This window comes from Calonectris borealis, chromosome 7, assembly GCF_964195595.1.
Source record: "Calonectris borealis chromosome 7, bCalBor7.hap1.2, whole genome shotgun sequence".
In the NCBI taxonomy this organism is placed as follows: Eukaryota; Metazoa; Chordata; class Aves; order Procellariiformes; family Procellariidae; genus Calonectris; species Calonectris borealis.
The window spans coordinates 6,293,947-6,313,399 of NC_134318.1; the positions used below are offsets into that span (position 1 = coordinate 6,293,947).

Here is a 19,453-nt window from a genome sequence, read left to right on the forward strand (position 1 = left end):
GAGGAGCAATTATACAGTCTTCTCAGGCTAATTCCGGCCATGGGGCTGTTGAGAGTAGTTTGCTGTCATTAGACTTTGGAAGGGGACCATAAGTGCTATTACATGTCTATGCACCAAATATAGTGGTTGCAGCTGTGGCTGCATTATAGGAACAGGTCCCTTGTGAACGCTTGGAGATAATAAACTGATATGCATGAGCAATGCAGATGATGACAGAATACAGTTTTCCAGGATGGGGCTTACTGTTATAAATACGGGGCTGTTAGCTGACTTCCAGGTACGCATCCTGCAGTCAGCTTTCTGGGGGGTTTCACCATGCTGAGGCTCTATTTGCTGTGCGATATGGGATAGGCAATATTTTATTTCTGTTACGTACATATATACGTTATATATGTTTGGTGTCAGCATGTGAGAGCAAAGAAACAAATACGGAAATTCTTTGGCGTATACATGACATTTGAGAGGATTTTGGCTCTGTTTGGTAAAAAGCATGATTTTTAATTTCTGCTTGTTTGCCTTGCAAAATGCTGGGGTTTCCACATTGAAGGGAGAGGTTATTGCTTCTTTCTCCCCTGCCTCCAGAGTGAAGCTAGAAAGCTTTTCACTGAGAAGAAGCTCTGAAGAAATCAGTGGGAAACCAATTGCAACACTGAAAGAACAGGTTGAAATTGCAAATATTACTACAGCCCCTCTGAAGCCAGGACTGTGAGGTACTTGTTGCAGTAATCCAAATCCGGTTGGAAAGGTGCCTCTGGCAGGGAGCAGTGCCTCTACCTAGTCCTTGGCAAGCAGGATTTTCTCTGAATTCAAACAGCTGCTGCTGGAAAGGTGTTAGAAGCTGCCTCAGTTGTGGTCTAATTGTCTGGTAACAGTTTGCATTGCTTTCCAGCCTGGACTCAACTTATTCTACCAATGGGGAGTAGTAAGAAGTTTGTATCTGAGTATTTTAATATTTATTGGGCTAATTCAGTAAAACTATTGCCATTACACTGGGAATTGTCATCTTCTTGATTTTACAAGTCTGGTTTATTTTTAAAGTTTGTTTTGCAACTCCCAAGAACATCGCCTGATGTAATATTGAGAAAAAACAAAATAAAACAAAAACCAAAAAACCAAAATTTTCTGGCGTGATGCTAGTATGCTATTTGGAGGGCTGACCAAAGCCAGCATGCAGCAGGATGTAATAATTCATGGAATTGCTCCAGACTGGGCTGGATCCTGGTGCTCAGGGTGGTAAAACGCTATCGAAGTGCTTGTGCAAGCACCAACTGTTAAAAGACAGCTGAAAGTGCGAGGATCTCATCCAAACCTTGCCTGATGTGCCTTTACATGTAGCCTGTGCTATGCAATTAAACCAGAATGTGATATAGTGATTCCCTAAGCTGTTCTAAGGGCTGGAAAGCACCTCACAGAGGACTTAACCCAGACCTCTGAACTCTTGCAGCTGTGGAAGAAAGTCCAGGGTCAAAACCTGAGCTCTGCCAGCTCCTGGGTGCCCGTAACCTGCTCCACACCGAGACCTGCAGTGAGCCACAGGAGGAGAAGAGGGGATTTGTTAGGTGAAGTTGCCAGGTGACTTTTTGGTTCTGTGGATGTTTCGGGCCCCATTGTTGCCTTGAAAGGGTGACACTAATAAAGTAGATATGCAACCAAACAACCCCTCTGCTTTAGGCGAGGACTCTTTCAGCTTCCTGCACCCAGGGCATCCTCAGTAGAGAGGGCAGCAATGTGGTACCAAAGGGCATCTGAGAATGCCAGGGCCTGCCTCCTAGCAGCAATATGACCTTTAATTTTTTTGGTACCTCTCTGTGCATGTCTAAAGGCTTTCTTGGGACAGCAGAGATGGGGCTTGATGGTAAAATCACATGCATGCAAATGCACTAGGAAGACAGTGCTTACACTGATGCCGTTTGGTCCATCTTGTCCTTTTATGCCATTGGTCTTTAATAAATTCAGTGTCTTTGGAAAGAAACGTGTGTCTTGAGCAGTTGTCAGACCTACAGAGATCAGAGGGACGCGAAAGCAGACATGAAACCAGGACAGGAACACGGGCAGAGTCCCAGAGCAATAGTGGCAACAGGAGGGACAGGCTGGGGAGGACCAGAGGGTGGCACTAGGACATGTCTGGAGTGCTGCAATGAGGTGTCACCTCCCAACTGTGACCCTTAAACACCTCCTCTGCGGGTGCTAACTGGGGTGGAGGGGGCTCAGCACCCTTTGAGCAGGATCGTCCCCTGGAAAGGAAAGCCTAAAGCGTTCTCGCCGTAAAAATTGTCAGAAATGTCTGGTCTGGGAGCACTGGAGTCAGCACTTGCAAGAAACCCTCAGGCTGGGCAGAAAACGCGGATGTTGCAATCTGCTACTCAGCTCCTTGGATTATTCAAGGAGTTGAACATTTCCTGTTTTGAGCTTGTGGTAGATGGTGTCTAAGGGTAACGGCTCTGTGCTCGATAGGCTTTTATCTTTTTTTTTGTTTTTTTGGAAAGGCAACTAAGATTTCTTTTGGGGAGCTAGATGTAGGGCTGAAAAACTAGACAGGAAAGGGGCAAAAATAATCCCCTGTATCTGTTTTTCTTCTAGAGAACTGCTGCTCTTTGACTGATTTGCCATTTCCCAATCTTGTGCTGCAGTCACTAAGCTAAGTCATTTCCGAAGTTTCTAGGGGGAAAATGTTGAAAGCATATTACACTGTGTTCTTCAACTTCTGTAGAGTTTATATAAAACCAGAGCTTTCTCTTTCTTTCTTAATGCAAAAAGTATAACATAAATATTTATTTCCAAGTGCTCATATTTCAGCACTTTGAGTAGCTTCTGTCCTGAACAACTTGGAAACAAGAAAAGAAATGGGATTCCTTTTAATTCCACCAATTCCAGTGTAATTTTCTGTAAGACGAGAACCTATGCTGCCTGCCAAATAGGAATACTGTACAGTTGTTTCAGGAACTGAGCCCATATGTGCACAATATAAAGTTGCATCAGTGAAGATTACAGAAAAGAACTTTGCTAGTGTAGAAAATAGCTACTGTTCTTGATCTGTTTAGTTACAAATCAAATGAATCAAGTGGAAAAGTCTAGGTTGACCAGACAACATTTTTTATGTAAACTCATGTTAGGCTTTCATTATGAGGGCCCTTTGAGCTCATTTATTTTTATATTGCTTTTAAAAGTCTGTTCCTCTGATTGGTATGAGTTTTCTTCTAGTCCTCATCCCTCAAAGGTGTATTCACGTGTTTAATTTTATGCACTGTAAATTTTGATTAAGTTTGTGCTGTACTTTAAGTTGAGGCTTTGAGCATCTGCTCAAGACCAGACTTGCCTCTGTAGGTCTTCAGGGTAAGCTGGGGGAAGAAAGCTTCTGTTGACGAAGGTCTAAATAACCACATTTTCATGGAGCAGTCAGGCTGGATGTACTGTACCTGCTCAGGCTCTGCAACGCATTGCACCCGTGTGCATGTTGACATCTTACAAGGGCACTGATGCAGTTCTCCCTGAGGCAATCTGGGGTTGTAAACAGCCTAAATTTGGGCTGTCCTTGTAACAGCATCTTGCAGCTGAGTTGCAGGTGTCCTGTGCGATATGGATGTGAGCAGTCAGATCTGAGCACGCTGTGCTGAAATACGTCACACTCGCTCTTTGCAAAACCAGAACTATGTTTGTTTGTAAAAGCTGATCAACGGTTGCATGAATTGGGATCCGATGGGGTGGGTTTCACCCCAGCAGCCACTCGGCTGATCTCTATGGGCTTGCACGAGCTGTGGCCATCTGCCTGATGTGAGCTGTGGGGCGGTGGAAGGGAAAGGGGGAGGCAAATATTCCTCTTTACCATCAGTCTCTCTTATCCTCTGCTCCCCCAAGACTTGTACAGAACCACACTAACAAAACAGACTAAATGACAGGAGAAGTGTGATTCGTGCTGTGTGTTAATGTCATGGATGTTTGGATGGAAATATGAATCTTGATCCACCTGTGGGGAACACTCAGTTTACTTAATTTTGCTGCTTCTACTTTCTGTTCCTAAATAGTGGTTTAAATAGTTTCTTAAAATGATTGGGCTAACTATATCACCAGCTTTTTATGAGATTACCTGATTAGGTGATGAATTACTTACAGATTGTATCTGCTCTGTACTAATTACGGACACTTTTGTGGATGCTCAATGTGGTATTGCCCCTGTTCTTTGATTAGGCAGGGGAAAGGACAGGGGAAGCCTGGATGGCATCTCCTCCTTGGGCCTTTCACATCCTCCAAACAAGCAAGTGAAACCAGTCAGTGGACTATTTCTATCCCAACTCAAGCCTCAGCTAAAACAACATTAGCAGGCAACGCATGTGACTTTAATTTTATTGACCCAGCTATTATACTTCAGAAGCGTGTTGTCTTGAAATCAAACAAAGCGGTGGCTCCGCTCTCCTGCTGCGCAGCTGTGAAGTTCACATCCTCATGTGAACTTGCTTATGACCCTTTCCGGCAGGGTTGGGCCCCGGGGCTGTGTGGGCTCCTTGGTTGCATGTTCTGGATTCCTGGCCGTGCAGCACAGAGGGCTTAGCAAGTGCAGTGGGGTGGAGGAACCCTTGGAGGTCCAGATCTGCTGACTTGACAGCTACTTGGTGCTCTCGGTGTGGTTGGCAGCTGCTAGCAACTTCTCAGTGATGCATACTGTGGTCTTTAATCAATCAGCAGGGAACGCATGGAAAGGAAATGAATCTGGGGCGAGACATGACGCGTACGTCGTGATCTATTCTAGGAAGCCAATGTGTTTCTCATTTCCATCTCCTACAGGCCATGGCTGGCTGGAGCAGAGATTGTAATTCCTGCCTGTTGCTGAAACAGGGAGCAATGTTTCTTGTAGGAGCTTATTGTACGTTCCTCATGTCTGAGAATTACGGCTGGAGGTTTGCTAATGGCTTACCTATTGATTTGTTTCTTAATGTGGTGTTCGTGATATGCTTAGGTAAGCAACATTAAGCTGCATGTAAATGGCAAACATGAATGATCATAAGTCCTATGGAATCAGAGAAAATAATTCAGTCTCTAAAAGAAGCCCTCTGATCTGATGTAGATCAAGAACCTTAAATCTACATTAAATCCTGTTACTTCTCCTTGTCTTCTAAAGGTTAGCCCATACCTTCTCTTCAGGACTGCCAGATCTAAGCAAAATGGGGTTGAACAGGTGGAGCTGTTACTACCTTAAACTACATCAAGAATGTAATATCCCTTTAAAATCCTCATCAAAAATATTTAAATCTACTCTTTCCTCTCTGCCTTGTGAAGTCGTCTCACCGATGCATGTTGAAGCCAGGGTGCTGCTGACACCTGAACCGAGAGGCACTGGCTTGTGCTGCTCCATCGCAGCTTCTTTTGTTCCCCTCAGCCAACTGGTTGCCGCTCGCTCGCAAGAGCGAGCAGGCAGCGTTGGGGCTGAGAGAAGAAAGAGGGGTTTGTTCCATTCAGAAAGTTGTTATAATCCCCTCTTTTCATTACTTTGTGGAAAGAGGAAAAAGCACTCCTTTTTTCATACTTGACTGCTTTCAGACTTGACTTTTTGCATCAGCCCTTCAACTGATTAGTCCTGCTGGATTGGTCTCAACGAGATTTTTTCACGTATAAGTATGTAACCTGTAATACCCACACACAGCCCTGCTGGCAGAGAGGGTCTCGGAGCATTGCAAAACCAGAACTTATTTGTGGTTTTTTTCTCTCTCCAGCCCCTTTTCCAAGACAGCCTTTAAAGGAGAGTGCGAGAGCTCTGTTTTAGCATGGGCAATGCTGGCAGGCATCTTGGTTGGCAGAGTGGAGGTGCCCAGACTAAGGCTCTGCAGGAGAGGTCCTCTTGGCATTGCTGGGAGCAATCCACCAGCAAACCTACCCTCTTGGCCTTATTCTGCACCAGGCTCTAGGTCCGCTCAGGCCATGCAAGCAGCCTGGCTGTTGTGCTCCTCAGCCCCAGGTTCCCCTTCCCAGCCCTTCTTGGGGCCAGCAGCAGCAGAGATGGATGGAGAGCAGGGCCAGGAGCTCAGGTGATGGCCGGCTGCTCCTGGGAAAGGCAACTCCCTTCTTTATGTGAGAGCAGCTACTTTGGCACAGCCACAACACTAATCCTGCCACCTGCAAGGAGAAGCCAAGGTACTTGCATTTTTTCCTTCACCTGAATAGTGGCAAAAGTAACTTCTGCCTGGGCTGCAGAGGAGCTGTGTGATGGACCAGAGAAAAATGGAAACCCTGGTTTAAATGAATATGGAAAACCTAATCTCCACGGAGTAAGTCTCACAGTTTCAAGATAGATTCTTAAACTCAGATGTAAAGCTGTGAAGAAGCTGTGGTCCTTTGTTATCCTTTGGAGAAGTGGCTCTGGCTTTCTTGAGGCTTGTAAGTTGTTATTAGTCTAAAGGAAAGGCTGTTGCAGAACCTCAGCTCCAGCTCTAATGGCTACAAACCTTCTTCCAGTTCTCAGCCTAAATGGGTTCAGGGCCAGCCTGCATCCATTTGTTCTCATGCCACCATTGTCCTTTCACTCAAACAGCTCGTCTCCCTCCCTGGTGTGTCTCTTCCTCCCCCACCCATATATTTATAGCGAGATACGGTAGTCCTCCCTACCTGTGCTTTTAGTCAGATTAAACAAACGGAGCTCCTGGTTTCCCGGCATTATGTGAAGGTGTGTGTAAAGATTAGCAAGGCTTGCAATGTTGCATCCTAAGAGGCTTTTTTTCAGGGTTGAAGGAACAAATAAAACTTCCTTTCATCCCCTTGAGATCAAAATGTTACTTAGACATAAATGGGTTTTTTTGAGGATATTTTCCAAATAGCAACATTTTTCTGGAAGTTTGGGGGCCACGGTGCTTATTGCAGAGTTTTTTCTGATCAGAAAACACAGCACTTTCGGGGTTGTCTTAGATGCTTTCTTGCTTGGCAAGCGCACGGGAAGAAGGCCTACTTTGTGAGACTGTGGGTTAGTAACAGATCTGTTTGCTCCCTTTTCTGCTAAAAAGAACATCTGATATTCTAAAAACAATCCCACGAGGGCAGTTTTCTTGAGATAAAAGTACTGTCTGGTGACTTATGCAAGATGCCATCTTCTGTGAGGAGATAGCTTTGGATGGCATGGTGACAGCTGACGAACACAGTTACCACTTGTAAATGCAGCACAGAGTTAAATATTTGTACTAGCTACGAAGGCCAAGAGCTGATACTTGTACACCCATTTCAAAACATTGTAAAAGCAAAAGCATGGGAGGTTAAATGCAATTATTTAAAAAGCCACACCTGAATCTGTGCAAGAGAATGTACAGGTTTATACATTTAAAACCAAGGTGTGTTGTGGAGTGACTAATCAGAAATCTTCAGCTTTAGTTTTAATGACCTAATGTCTTAATAGGTTTGGAAGCTTGTAACAAAAGGTGTGTTTCAAACACTTTAGAACTACTTATGTGAAATGTTTCCCTTTCTTTTTGCCATTGCCCATCTCTCCCTCTTTCCAGGTTGCTGTTGGTTCCCCAGAGGCAGCCTCCCACCTCCATGCTGCTCTCCCACCCTTGGGGCGCGCTCCCTAGAGCTGTGAAACATCGCAGGGCTACCTCCCTCTTTGCAAACTGGATGCTAGGTAACTGGAAGCATCCTATGAGGAGCAGCTAAGGACTCTGGGTTTGTGTGGTTTGGAGAAAAGGAGGCTGAGGGGCGACCTCATTGCAGGGAGGTGCTGATCTCTTCTCCCTGGCATCCCGTGATATGACGTGATGTGTGGGAATGGTTCAAGGCTGCATCAGGGGAGGTTCAGACTTGACATTAGGAAATGTTTCTTCACCGAGAGATGGTCAAACAGTGGAACAGGCTTCCTAGAGCAGTGGCTGATGCCCCAAGCCTGTCAGTGTTGTAAGAGGCATTTGGACAATGCCCTAAATCATATGCTTTAACTTTGGTCAGCCCTGAAGTGGTCAGGCAGTTGGCCGAGATTGATTGTGTAGGTTCCCTTCTAGCTGCAACTATTCTGTAACACGCTTTCTTCTAAACGTTGCTTCCCACAACTTAAAGGCCCTTTGGATGTTTGCCAGGTGGTTGTTTGCCCTGGATGCCTAAAAATTGTTGTACTTGTAGGAGGCTGGTCACAAATAATATTCTGCTTGTTGTGTTTGAAACCCAGCACCCAACCTTTGCCTCGTGGGGTCACACCTGATCCAGTAGCTCCTGCCTTTTTCTTTTCCACAGAACAAAAAACTTTCTTCCAAAAAACACGGGAACACGTATCGTAAAACCAGTGATGCGGGTTAAGAGCAACTGGATGCTGGAATAACCTCTGAATAAAATTTCTCATGGGCTTCAGCCGATCTGGTGCTAACCAAGTATTTGTCATGCTCAAGGACGACTGTGTGTTAGTGCAGAGCTCTTGTGAGGTCTCCTTGTGGTTTGCAGCAGCTGATTAAACTCAAGCTCTGAGAACTGCTTGCTGGTTAATTGTCATTATGAGGAGCTCCCCTCTCTGAGGAAGTTTCCCTCGTCGTCGTGGCGTGAGGAAGCACCACGGGGCAGGGATCAGAACAGGTTTATAACCCCCCCCTTTTTTTTTTTTTGCTTTTTCACGCTTTTAACCAAAAGTCTGCGTTCTCCCTTGCTGCAGCACTGACTTTGCGGCCCCTATATCGAGGGAACTGGCCTCAAATTAGGCCTCACCGAGCTGCCGGGCTTCCCGCCCGCTGCTTCCCGTTTCGCGCCGCTCCTCCCTTTCGGCGGGAGCGCGCGCTGCCCGCGGCGCGCCCAGCAGGGGGCGCCGTCGTGAGGGCGAGGCGGGGAGGCGCCGGGTAATCTGGGTGGGGAGGAGCGGGGCCGCGCCGGGACCCTGTGAGGAGGAGGAGGTGGCGGCAGCAGCGATGGTGAGCGGGGAACGTGGGGTGGTGGGTCCCCGCCTCGGTCGGCGAACGGAGGGGCGAGAGATGGGGGTGTCCCGGCGCGGCCTGCGCCGTCCCGGCTCTGAGGCGGCGAGGCCGGGGCCTTGTCCGGCGGGGGGCGGGTGTGGGCCGGGGGCTGCCTGTCGCCTCTCAGGGGCCGCCTGGCCGAGCGAGGCCGCCGGCGGGGGTCCGGGGCGGGAGGCTCCGGCGGGAGAGCCCCCTCCCGCCGGAGCCCCCCGTCCCGGACCCCCTCCGGCGGCCGGGCGAGGCCGATGCTGTACCCCTAAACGAGGGGGGAGTCACTTTTGCAGGCCTACTAGCCGTGCAGTGCTTTCCTCGCCTCCCACAGGTGTCTAGTTTCAGGGCAGGGAGGGTTAGAAATGGTATTTTCGGCTGGTTCTGTGGGTTTATTTCAGCGGAGCGGGGTAGAAATTGTATTTTCCACTTGCTCGGGATTTTGGTTGAGGGTGCCTGAGTTTCTGCTAAAAGTTATCTCGCTAATAGAGACCTGGTTTACTTATTCTTTTTTTTTTTTTGGCTAGAAGTTTTAGAGAAGCAAACTCTTCAGCTGTAACTGGGATTGCTTGAAATATAGCTGGCTCCAGCACGCAGTGGTATGGCATGCCTTTTCTGAGTCCTCAAAACTGGAAGGGGTGCTATCTCTTTTTTTTTTTTTCCTTCCCTCTCCTCCAGGAAGGTACCTTGAAATCGTGGCTGCTACTGAGTGGTAGATGAAAGAGCATCATCTCTGGCCGACTGCCTTTTCCCACTCGGTCACGGGGAGCGGCTGTGGGTGCCCAAACACTCAAGTGCCGCTTCCTCATCCCACTCTGGCATGGAGTTGTGTCCAGCCAGTGTGTCACCACCTCCGTGTGGGGGACAAAGGCAGGGCCCATGGCACGCCTTGGTGTCTGTCAGCGTGCGTAGTCCGGGACAGCATCGAGAGCTTGCACGGCTTGTGTTTCAGTTGCTTTCGGTTGCCAAAAGTTAGCTCTTTTGGAACCGAGTAAATACTGCGCACCTTGTGCACGGTGTGGTCTAGACTGGCCTGGGGTTGCTGGAAGCGTGCTGTGTGGTCAGGCTGTTCTCACCTTAGTCTCTCTGTGCCAAGGCTTTGCGGAGTTTTCTCTTGCTTATTGTGTCTAGAAGACCTGTGCAGGTTTGCTATTTTATTCGTTAGACTAGACGGCAGCTTTTGCACAGGGTTCCTGGCTTCTGGAAAGCTAACGAAGCTGGCTGTATACTCAGGGGCTGACGCTTTCTCTGGAGAAACACTGATATATGGCATTTTTCCTAAATTGTGGGTTGAATATGCGATCCTCCTCATGACCTTAGCAAAAGGGATTGTGAGGCACTGGAAATTCTCTTACCTAAATGAAGAAGAATCTTGCTTCTCCCATGCGCTGCGCGCTTCCAGCCTGCTAAGCGCAGTTTTCCACTCTCTTGCTACCCTTACAAGTTATAGATGAATTGCTAACCTGAGCATGGAAGGATCTGCTGAGATGACGCCGTGCTCCTTGCCTTTGATTTCTCCAGCGCATGCTTCCACTGTTTGGCGGTGTTAAGATAAACCTAATCACAGCGTTTATTGTGTATATGCAGTTTAATCGGTGTGGCAGTGATCAAAACCTTGCTGTGACTGTCTTGGCAAAAGGGATTCAGTAGAGCCCATTTCTGAGAATATGGATTTTGAAGTGCTGCTTACCTCTTCTGCCAGACACATGGTTCTGGCAATGGAAAGGCGTAGTTTCAGTCCGATTTCCTCTTGCACCAGCTGCCTCCTGCCGCAGACCCCAGTGTGCAGTGAGGGTTGTTTCAGGCGGCCTGATCTGTCCACACTCTTTGGTTTTTGGAAACGGAGTGGTGCATTTTTGACCTAGAACTATTGCTCTCATTCCTCGTGTCCCAGGTAGTCGAAGACATTTCCTTTCAAGCATTAGCAGGCCTTCCTTCTGGAGCATTTACTACCGAAATCTCTTTGTGTACTGGCTAAACGGCAATGGTCCTTTACTGGTTGGTGTAGCAGTAGGGGCTTTGAAGTACATTTTAGTAGTGTCCTTAGAGTGTGATGTGTAACTGAGATTTGGATTCCGTCGATTGATGTTGTTGATTGGTCTTTTTGCAGTGGGCTGTGGTGACTGTGATACGATTTTCTTTATTCTTTTTTAGCAAAGATTTGTGTTTCCTAGAAATTTGCAGGTAAAAGTTGCTTGGAAGCCCTTGTGTTCTGAGCGTTTCAGTTTCCTTTGCCACTCTTAGCTCATTGAGATCCATCTGTGCCATGTATCGGGAAGGGCGTGTGACTAGGTATCGCAGGGGCCGAAGGGTTTTGCGCGTTGGTGTTGATAAGACAGTTTTTGAGGATTCTGCACTGTGGTCAAAGTTGCCGAAGAACAGAGCCCTTAGTGTATAATAGCGGCATTCAGTTTGTGCTGATACTAGGGGTTTTGTCAGAGGCTTGCGTAACCCTGTGAGGAAGCTGTGCCAGGTCTTGGTGCTGCCTTTGTTCGCGGATGCCTGTTCCCAGAACAATTGCCATGCTATCGTCTGCTTTCAGACAGCTCCCGCCAAGACTTTATCTTTTAATGCTGCGTGTACCTCTGCATGGCACTGAGCTACTTGCAAAATGTTTCAAATAAATACCCATTTTGTTCTCCAGAAGGCATGCAGAAGGGACTGCATGATCCGCATCTGAGAGGATGCCGAGTGGAGGAACGAACAAATGTGTCCGGATGAGTCCCAGCACACAGGGAACTGAGCGCTTCTTTTATTCTAATTATTGCAGATGCCGGGAGAGGATGTTTCCTTGCAGAAACTGCACCTTCTTGGAGCCAGTGACCCACAAGGAGATCCGTAATGGGTTCACATAGGGCATGTATTGAGTGAATCCTGTCTCTTATGAATTTGAGATCTGTGCTACCTGGAGCATGCCTAGATGTGTGCAGAGACTGCTTTTATAAATTGGTTTGTTGTAATGAGCAAAGTGAACAATAAGTAACAACATCTTGTGTGTGTTTTGGGTTAAATGAAATTTGAAATTGCACCTAATTTTGAAAGTCCCTTGGGCTCTTGTAAAACTACACATTTTTTTGAGCCTTGAATCAGCCTTTTTCCATCTTGTTTGATAGTTTTACATTCCTTCTCTGCAATGGAGGCTGGGATGCTGCTGGTCTTACTCTGAGCTGCTGCCTTGTTTGTTTTGTGCTGAAGCTATAATTAGCCATTGTCTAGCCACTCCCCTTGAACTCTCAGGGCTGGTGGGATAGTGCATATACATTCATTTTGCATACACTGTATATAGCAAAAAAAAAAAAATTGCCATCCCTCTGGGGGAAAAAAAAAAGATTTCAGTTTGGCAGTGGTGGAAATAACTGCAATGCAGAAGAAGCTGGTGGTACCACGGAGCTGTGGCAAGATAAGCATGACCTGAATGTGTTTTTCTTTCACATAGTTCAGCCTGTAGATCTAAAGGTTCGTGATTCTTGATTTCTGAGACATCCTGTGTCTGGTATCGCTCGGTGTGCCCACATCCTTTGGTGGGGGGAGCAGCATGCAGTCCAAACCTCGAGCTCTAATTAGGAGCTGACTAACAAATATTCTCTGCCTGGTGCTTATGTAAAGATATTTGTCACACTGGGGGTGGCAGGGAGGGACGGAGGAGCAGATTCATTACTGGGGTGCGAATCAAAACACTGCAGGCACATGCAGTAACTAGCACCCTCTGAGGCTGAGGTGGCATTGCTCAATCCCTGGCTCTCCGGTAGGAAGCTGGCTGGCTGAAGGCTGCAAGTCCAGTACTTACCTGCGGCTAGGCCAGTTATGCTGCGTAGTTATGCTGGTCAGACATGCCTTTTGTGGCCAGAGCCTGTACTGGCAACAGGGTGTTAGCTGAGGCATGGCTAATTGAAGTCTTCCTTCGTCTTAGGAGCAGAATAAATAAACGAAGCTGCTGTGTCGTTGCTGGTTCTGTGCGGTTTGTTGTCAGTCAGGAAGCCTCCTCCTGAGAAAAGCTTGTTGCATAGGAGCACAGGCCTTAATTACAGTAGCAATACCTGTATTCCGTGCGTTACCCTAATCAGAGTTGACCTAGCTCATGCAGTTGCTATGAGCAATCTCCCTCTGCCTTGATTCACTACGTGCCAAGTTGTGCGACACGCCGCCTTGTTCATCGGCTCTGTTGAAGTGAGGAAAGAAGAATGGCAAACGCAAATGTTAAGGTTCAGGCACGGGGAGGTGGTCAGAGGGTCCCTGGTTTGGGAAAATGTGTGGATTCGGGTGAAAGCTGAGGATGTGGTTTGATCTTAGCAATTCGTACTTGCACAGTGAGCCTAAGACTCATGCTAAAATAAACTTGCCTTTAAAAGCTACTTTTATTCTGTGGCCCACTCTAAACGCTCTCCTGGGGGAAGGAAGATTCTGCTGATAAAACCTTTTTTCCTGCTCTTCCCACAACTAAACTTTAATGGTGCTTCCACTTTACACTGTCAGAAACAGGAGGGACTTGTAACAAAAGTGTGAAGTCCTCCAGTTTATTGCCTTTCTGTTTCTCTCTCTCTTTTTTTTTTTTTAAAGGCTTATTTGAGTCCTAAAACTTGCAGCCGAGGAAATGCTGTTCTGGCAAATCTGCAAAATCTGCTCTCGTTAGCTTTGGCATTTTTCCCCCCCTCTCTTTCTTTTCTATCATCTGGGACAGAAGAGCATTACTGCAGTTAATTTGTCCTCTTTTGTAGTGGCATAAGTGCTATCCCTGGAACCAGCTCAGCTAGCTAATGGCTTTTAGAAATAAAGTACTAAGGATGTATTCCTAATCTGTGGAGCTAGAAATTCAATATGTAAACTGCTTGGGTTGCTGAGTGCATTAATATTGGTACAAATGAACACTGCAAGTCCTAATGATAGCAATTAGTATTTTATCTGATACCTGGGTCTGTCTTAATGCTCTGAGAATTAAAAACAAATCCTCCAGTGGAGATTTTCCCCCCATGCTTTTTAGTGTGCTCATAAGTCGGGCTTTTAAACTGCTTCTAAAATAATCCTGTGTCTTATGAAGCTTTTGTGAAGGGAAGGTTCTCCTAAGGAAATAAAACCAGCTTATTTACTCTCCTATAAAGAGAAGGGAAATCTTTTTTTTTTTTGATGTCTTCACAAATAAGCAGGTTATTGTCTTGCATGAAATTCTGTCCTGTAGATAGGCTTAAAATCAGGCCAACTTGTTGTCTTTAGCCCAGCTGGGGGAGCGGTAATAGCAGGGGCGAATGGATGCTATAATCCCGCAAAGCTGGAAGTGCATCCCATCTTATTGCATGGGATGAACATTTCTTTTGGCTGAGGTTGATTGGAAAAAACAAAACCCTGTTTTTTACTCTGTTATGAGGAGCTCCTTCAGGTCTGCAGGGGAAGGGGTTCAAATGGCTTGGCTGAATGTAGGCAATATATTTATTACCTCTGCCTCCTCCCTGTAAAATAAGGAAGCTATGTAGGGCCACAGCAGTGAGGCTGCAATCACATGTTATTGAGTGTAATAAAAACAGAGTACATTCGAATGCAACCTTCTAAATGACCTCTAGTTTCGCTAGGATTCATTTGGTAATTTGGAAGGTACAGAGGTCTCATATCTTGCTGGATACTTTGGGGCAACGAGGAGCTTCAAAAACACTGAGTGTGTAGTTAGCCAGGGAGCTAACTACATTGTATTTCATTGCTAACTTGTCTTCCGTGCCAGTTTTCACTCTTTTTTTTTTTAATCCCTCTTTTTAGTATCCTCCTAAATTGATTAATCTCATCCTTCAAGGTCTTGTAAGTATGAAATGACTGAAGAAGGAGAAAGTGAGAAATACAGAGAAAACTTTACCTTGTCAAACTGTACTTTTTGTGGAGTGATCTCAGGTTGTTTTTTTAAAGCAAGAAAGGGAAAGAAATTATTCAGTGGCTTAGAATTAACATAATGAAAATCTTCTCTTCTTTGTTCAAATCTTGGACGTACCATTGAGTTACCATATATCAGTGCTGGTGTGCACACTTCTAGCTTGGGGTAAACTTAAGGTAAAATATTTTGTCTTCCATCTCAGTAATGCAAAAGTGAGCCGAGGCAGAGGCACAGTGCCTTGTATACGTGGTAGGCTAAGAGCAGAAAAGCAGATGTTGCTCATTCATCCGTGATGTCTTTGTCATGCACCTGAGCCTTTTTTGCTGGTAATCTGGCTGCGAAAATACCTTCTGCAGCAGCATGCTGGGGTTACTGTGGTGTCACACGTTGCAGACGTCCCATCTGCACTTTGCTTGGGATCACCTGAAGTTCAGAGTCGAGCAGCCTGCATTTACAGACCAGAACACTGATTTGATGGGCTCTCAGAAAAGAGAAGACAGAAGGGCTTTTCTGAGGGTTTGCTTATCCCTGGATAAGCATCCTTAGGATGCAAGATTTGCCACTGGTATTCGTTGTGTCTAGAAAAACTGACTTATTTTTTCCTCCTGTCCCAGTGGACAGCTGATGTGCCGCAGAACACAGTGGTTTCAGTGGGGAGTGTGTGATTTGACAACAAAATGTGCAGTTGGCTAGGGTCTTCTATCCAGAGCTTTTTCCAAGAGTGAGATCAATCTCTTGCCAGATTCATTTATTTTAACTTGGCCATTGACTTAAGTGACTGCTGTCTAGAAGGTCATGTTCCGTTTTGATTTTGGGCTTATAGCTTACAGTATCCTCCATCTTCAGGAGAAAAAGCACAACCCACTTTATATTTGATGCTGCAGCATTTTCTTGCCATCAGTTGAGAACAGCTATCGAGACACCGACACATTAGTGGCTCCGTTTCCATTCTTTAAGTGCAGTTCCAAAACCAGATGATATCCCAGCGTTAGCTGCTAGGCAATGAACCAAAGTTGCCGTTGTTGGTTAAACACGCCTTTCCAGGGATTTTTCAGAGAAGATTATGCAAACTCAATGAAACTTAAGTACCACCTCCGGTTAGTTGAAAAAGGTAGCTCTTCCCTTAAATTCTAGGATTAAATCAGCTTTGTGGTGACTAGATTGGAGGACTAGGCATTAGCTAGGACATTGCCTAATTGCAGTGGTTTATGTGGCTGTCTTGTTTTCAAGGCTGAAAGTAGCTGGTGTAGTTTTAAATTGCCCTTTGCCAAGCGGATGGGTGCTAATTTGACTTCTCATAGCTGAGCGCTGCTCCTTATGAGGAAACTTGCCCAGTTCAGTCTGTATCCTTCAGCCTGTGCTGGGACGTGGGTGATATTAGTCCTCTGCAATGGGTTGACACTGTTGTTTTGCTGGAATTTTTTAGCTTTATGTTTGGGTTGCTTAAATATTTTTAAACTCTCTCACATTATATGCATTTTACTGCTTTTCCAAAATAGTGAATATTTAGTAGCAGCGTTTTTTTTGTAAGGAATCTTGCCTTTTTCCATTGATTATTTGGAAGAACTTGGCTTTTTTTAGGCTGTTTGTAGCCTCTCCAGTTCTACTGAAATACGTTACCCCTAAATGTGACCTAAGAAACCCCAACTAAATGCTGCTTCTGCTGTTGACTTGACTCAGAAGTGAGATCTGTAAAGGGTGCTGAGAAGGGAAGTTTTAGCAGCTTTTAATTTAGTGGTTTATTTATATCTGTCTTTGCAAGCTGCTCTAAACCCGCCAAGGGTATGACAGCATAGGTATCAAGGATGTATTCTTTCCAAGGTTTATTAACAAATCTTTTGAAAGGCTCCGTGTACTTTCTCTGTTTGGAGGGTGAAGCTTTGTAGTGCTGAAGATCCCCCCTGCAGAAAACTCTCCAGCAAAACTGGGGAAAACTAGGCTTGACAGTAGGTTAAAAGGGGAGAAGGGTTGGGAAGAGTGCTCTGGGGGCAGGCTGAAGAAGCTTTAAAAAAAGCAAAGTAAAATGTACAAGCTTTTGTCTGTAACATGCAACAAACCCCCCAAATACTTATTTTTGGTCATAGCTCCAAACAAGGTCTTCTTATCTCTAGAAACCTTCTTCCAGAGAATTGTACTGAAGACCCCTGTTTTGGGGGAAAAGGGCCTTTTTCCTTTGTGTACATCCATTTTTCCCCACCCTGTTCTTCTGAGACTCTTTGAAGATATTGATTAGGTACTTGGGCTCTGTCCCGACAGTAATTGCTAGTTTAACATTGTAATTGTTATTGCATCACAGTTCTGGTTTTTTTTTTCTGGCAGTGGCAATGTTTGTCTATTCCGTCCTCCCTTTGTATGGAAAGTACTAATTAGATCTTAAATTTAAGGAGTTGCTAAGTACTTACATCTTCTTTAAAAATCCAGCCCTGGGTACTTAATAGGCCTGTTTTGGTGGTACCTGATGAGTGGTGGCTTCTCTGACGGGTGTATTGTAGTAGTTCAGTCTTCACTCACCACCTAATAATTCCTTGGAAAAAATATTGAGATTAACACAATTGCTTCTCTTGGGCATGGTAGGATCTGGTGATGAGTCTTGGGACAGTGAAGCTTGCACATCTTACTCGTCTGCCCTTGACCCTTCTCTCTGAATACTTGAAATCTCTCAAGATGTGTATTTTTAATCGGTAGCTCTTGACTAGAGAAAAAAACCTATCTCCTACCTGTTCAGTTTACAGGAATTAAGGAAAGCGTGGGGTCTGCATACTGAAAAGCACCTTTTTAATAGACAATGACTCTCAGACTTTTTGATGCCCTATTTGTGTGCATTTGAACCTCTCCCAATATCAGTCTCGTTTTCTTTTGTGCAGGATGCCATTATTCCCTACAAGGAAATCCTCCAGATGTATTGGGAGAAAGCAACGAGCTTTGTGAATGCCCAGTGCGATGGACTTGAACCCTGGCAACTGGTTGGGTTGACGTTTTCTTCTACGCTTCTAAGCGTATGGCTGCATGGCTTCCTCTTCCAGTCCGAGAGTAAGTATTTGAAATGGGGGATTTTCTTATGTTTGGGGGGAAGGGAGGGAGGACAGAGTTGTTCCTAAGTAGTGGAGGGAAAGAGGATGAAACAAGGCCAAACACTGATTAAAACAGGCCTTCTGTTCTCAACTGGTATTAACAAAACCCTCTTCCAAATTAAGGTCAAGGCCTGTCTGATCAATGAAACACCTCCATTCCTTCAGAGGGTGCGGTAGGCCAGCCTGGAATGCGCCTGCATCTCCTTCCCTTCCTCTCGTCTCCTTTTTGCTTTTGGCTAAACCATTTACTTGTCGCAACACTCTCTTCTTGCTCAAAACCGGGGGAAATTTATCTGAGAGCTGGGTTCTTGTGAACTTAGTCACTGGTGAAAAGTGTCTGGATAACTCTTGCTTTTGATTGTTTCCCTTCCTGCTGGGGGAAGAGATGTGGTTTTGATTCGGTGTTGGAGGCATGTTCCATCCTCAGGATGTTCAAGATAATTGTATGCGGTATTGTTGTGTGGATTTATTTTTTTATTTTTTTTCCGGAGCATCTTCCTGTTTTGAGCAGTTTCTGATACTGACAGCTCTTCAGTGAGATCTCTTTTGATGAACCTGCAGTTTTCTCTGGCTCTGAGATAACTACCTTGCCCTCAGAGGAGAACATGGTGCTTTGTAGTTCCCACAGGCCTTCGGGTTACACTCCAGTGGCACTTTGTTAAAAATAGCCGAGTTTTTAACTTGATGTTTACTTCTGTGCCTCTCTGTTCCTCAACCAGCCTTTTTTCTTTTTAAAGGCGGGAGTAGCTGAATAGTGGGAATGTCTATGGAAGGAACAAAATGATATGAAGCTTTTGCTCAATACAGGGTTATCTGAGCTTCTTGGCTAGTATTTGTACTGCTGCACAGTATTTTTTTTTTTAAAGTATTGACTAGCTGTTATCTGATTAGATTGTCTGAATTTTTCAGGAGTTTGCAGTCTTTTCTCACTGTGGAAGTTATTAATGAAACAGTGCGCGCACTGAAATGTGCAATAGAAATGTTATCGTCAGAGTGTTAATGAGTATTTGCTACAGGATGTGCCAAACTGCAATTACTCTCCTTCTGTAGCTTTTCAAAATATATATGAAGTGAAGTATATATGAAGTGGCAGGGAAAATGTAGATAAAATTGCAAAGTCCTAAAACGGTTGATTTTTAAAGTTGTTTAGTTATTTCTTGGTGTAAGTGTCCTGTAACTGCTGGTGCTCAATTGAAATGCCTGTAGGACTCAAAAGGCATTTTTGGTGGCTAGAAAGCATCTGTGTCATCCTGCTTTCATTCCTGCCTTTAGAGCTACCCTGGGAGTTTTCCGGTGTTTGTCATCAGTGGCTTCTCTCATTTCAGTATTTGGACTGTGGTGGCATTTCTGCTCTTCCCTCTGTCCGTCCCCTTCCCCTGAGTCGCCTCCTGTTGCATCACACGTTTCCTGTATCGGATGGCCAGACACCGGGTGAATCCTTGTCACGTTACAGCTGAACTACTCTTTCCTCCTTTGGCCTGGGAGCCTGTTTCACGTTGCGGAGTGTTTTCGTGTTACAGTACTATTCTGGTTTGAAGACGCAGCAAATAATTTCAAGAAATGTTTTCCTTTTTTGCTGGAGACCTTGCCTTTAGCAAATCCTAGAGTCCCTCTCTTCTCTGTAAAATTCCACATGTGGG

The 19,453-nt window shown here is 45.4% G+C and overlaps 1 protein-coding gene across 1 annotated transcript in view; it reads left to right on the forward strand.

Annotated features, from left to right (window-relative positions):
* Positions 1–8,738: 8,738 nt before the first annotated feature.
* Positions 8,739–19,453, forward strand: part of SGPL1 (sphingosine-1-phosphate lyase 1) — a 32,342-nt gene continuing 21,627 nt past the window's right edge. The window contains exons 1-2 of the mRNA XM_075154156.1: positions 8,739–8,861; positions 17,607–17,772. Of these exons, the coding sequence (XP_075010257.1) occupies positions 8,859–8,861; positions 17,607–17,772 (169 nt within the window). The 5' untranslated portion in view covers positions 8,739–8,858. The remainder of the gene's footprint in view (positions 8,862–17,606; positions 17,773–19,453) is intronic.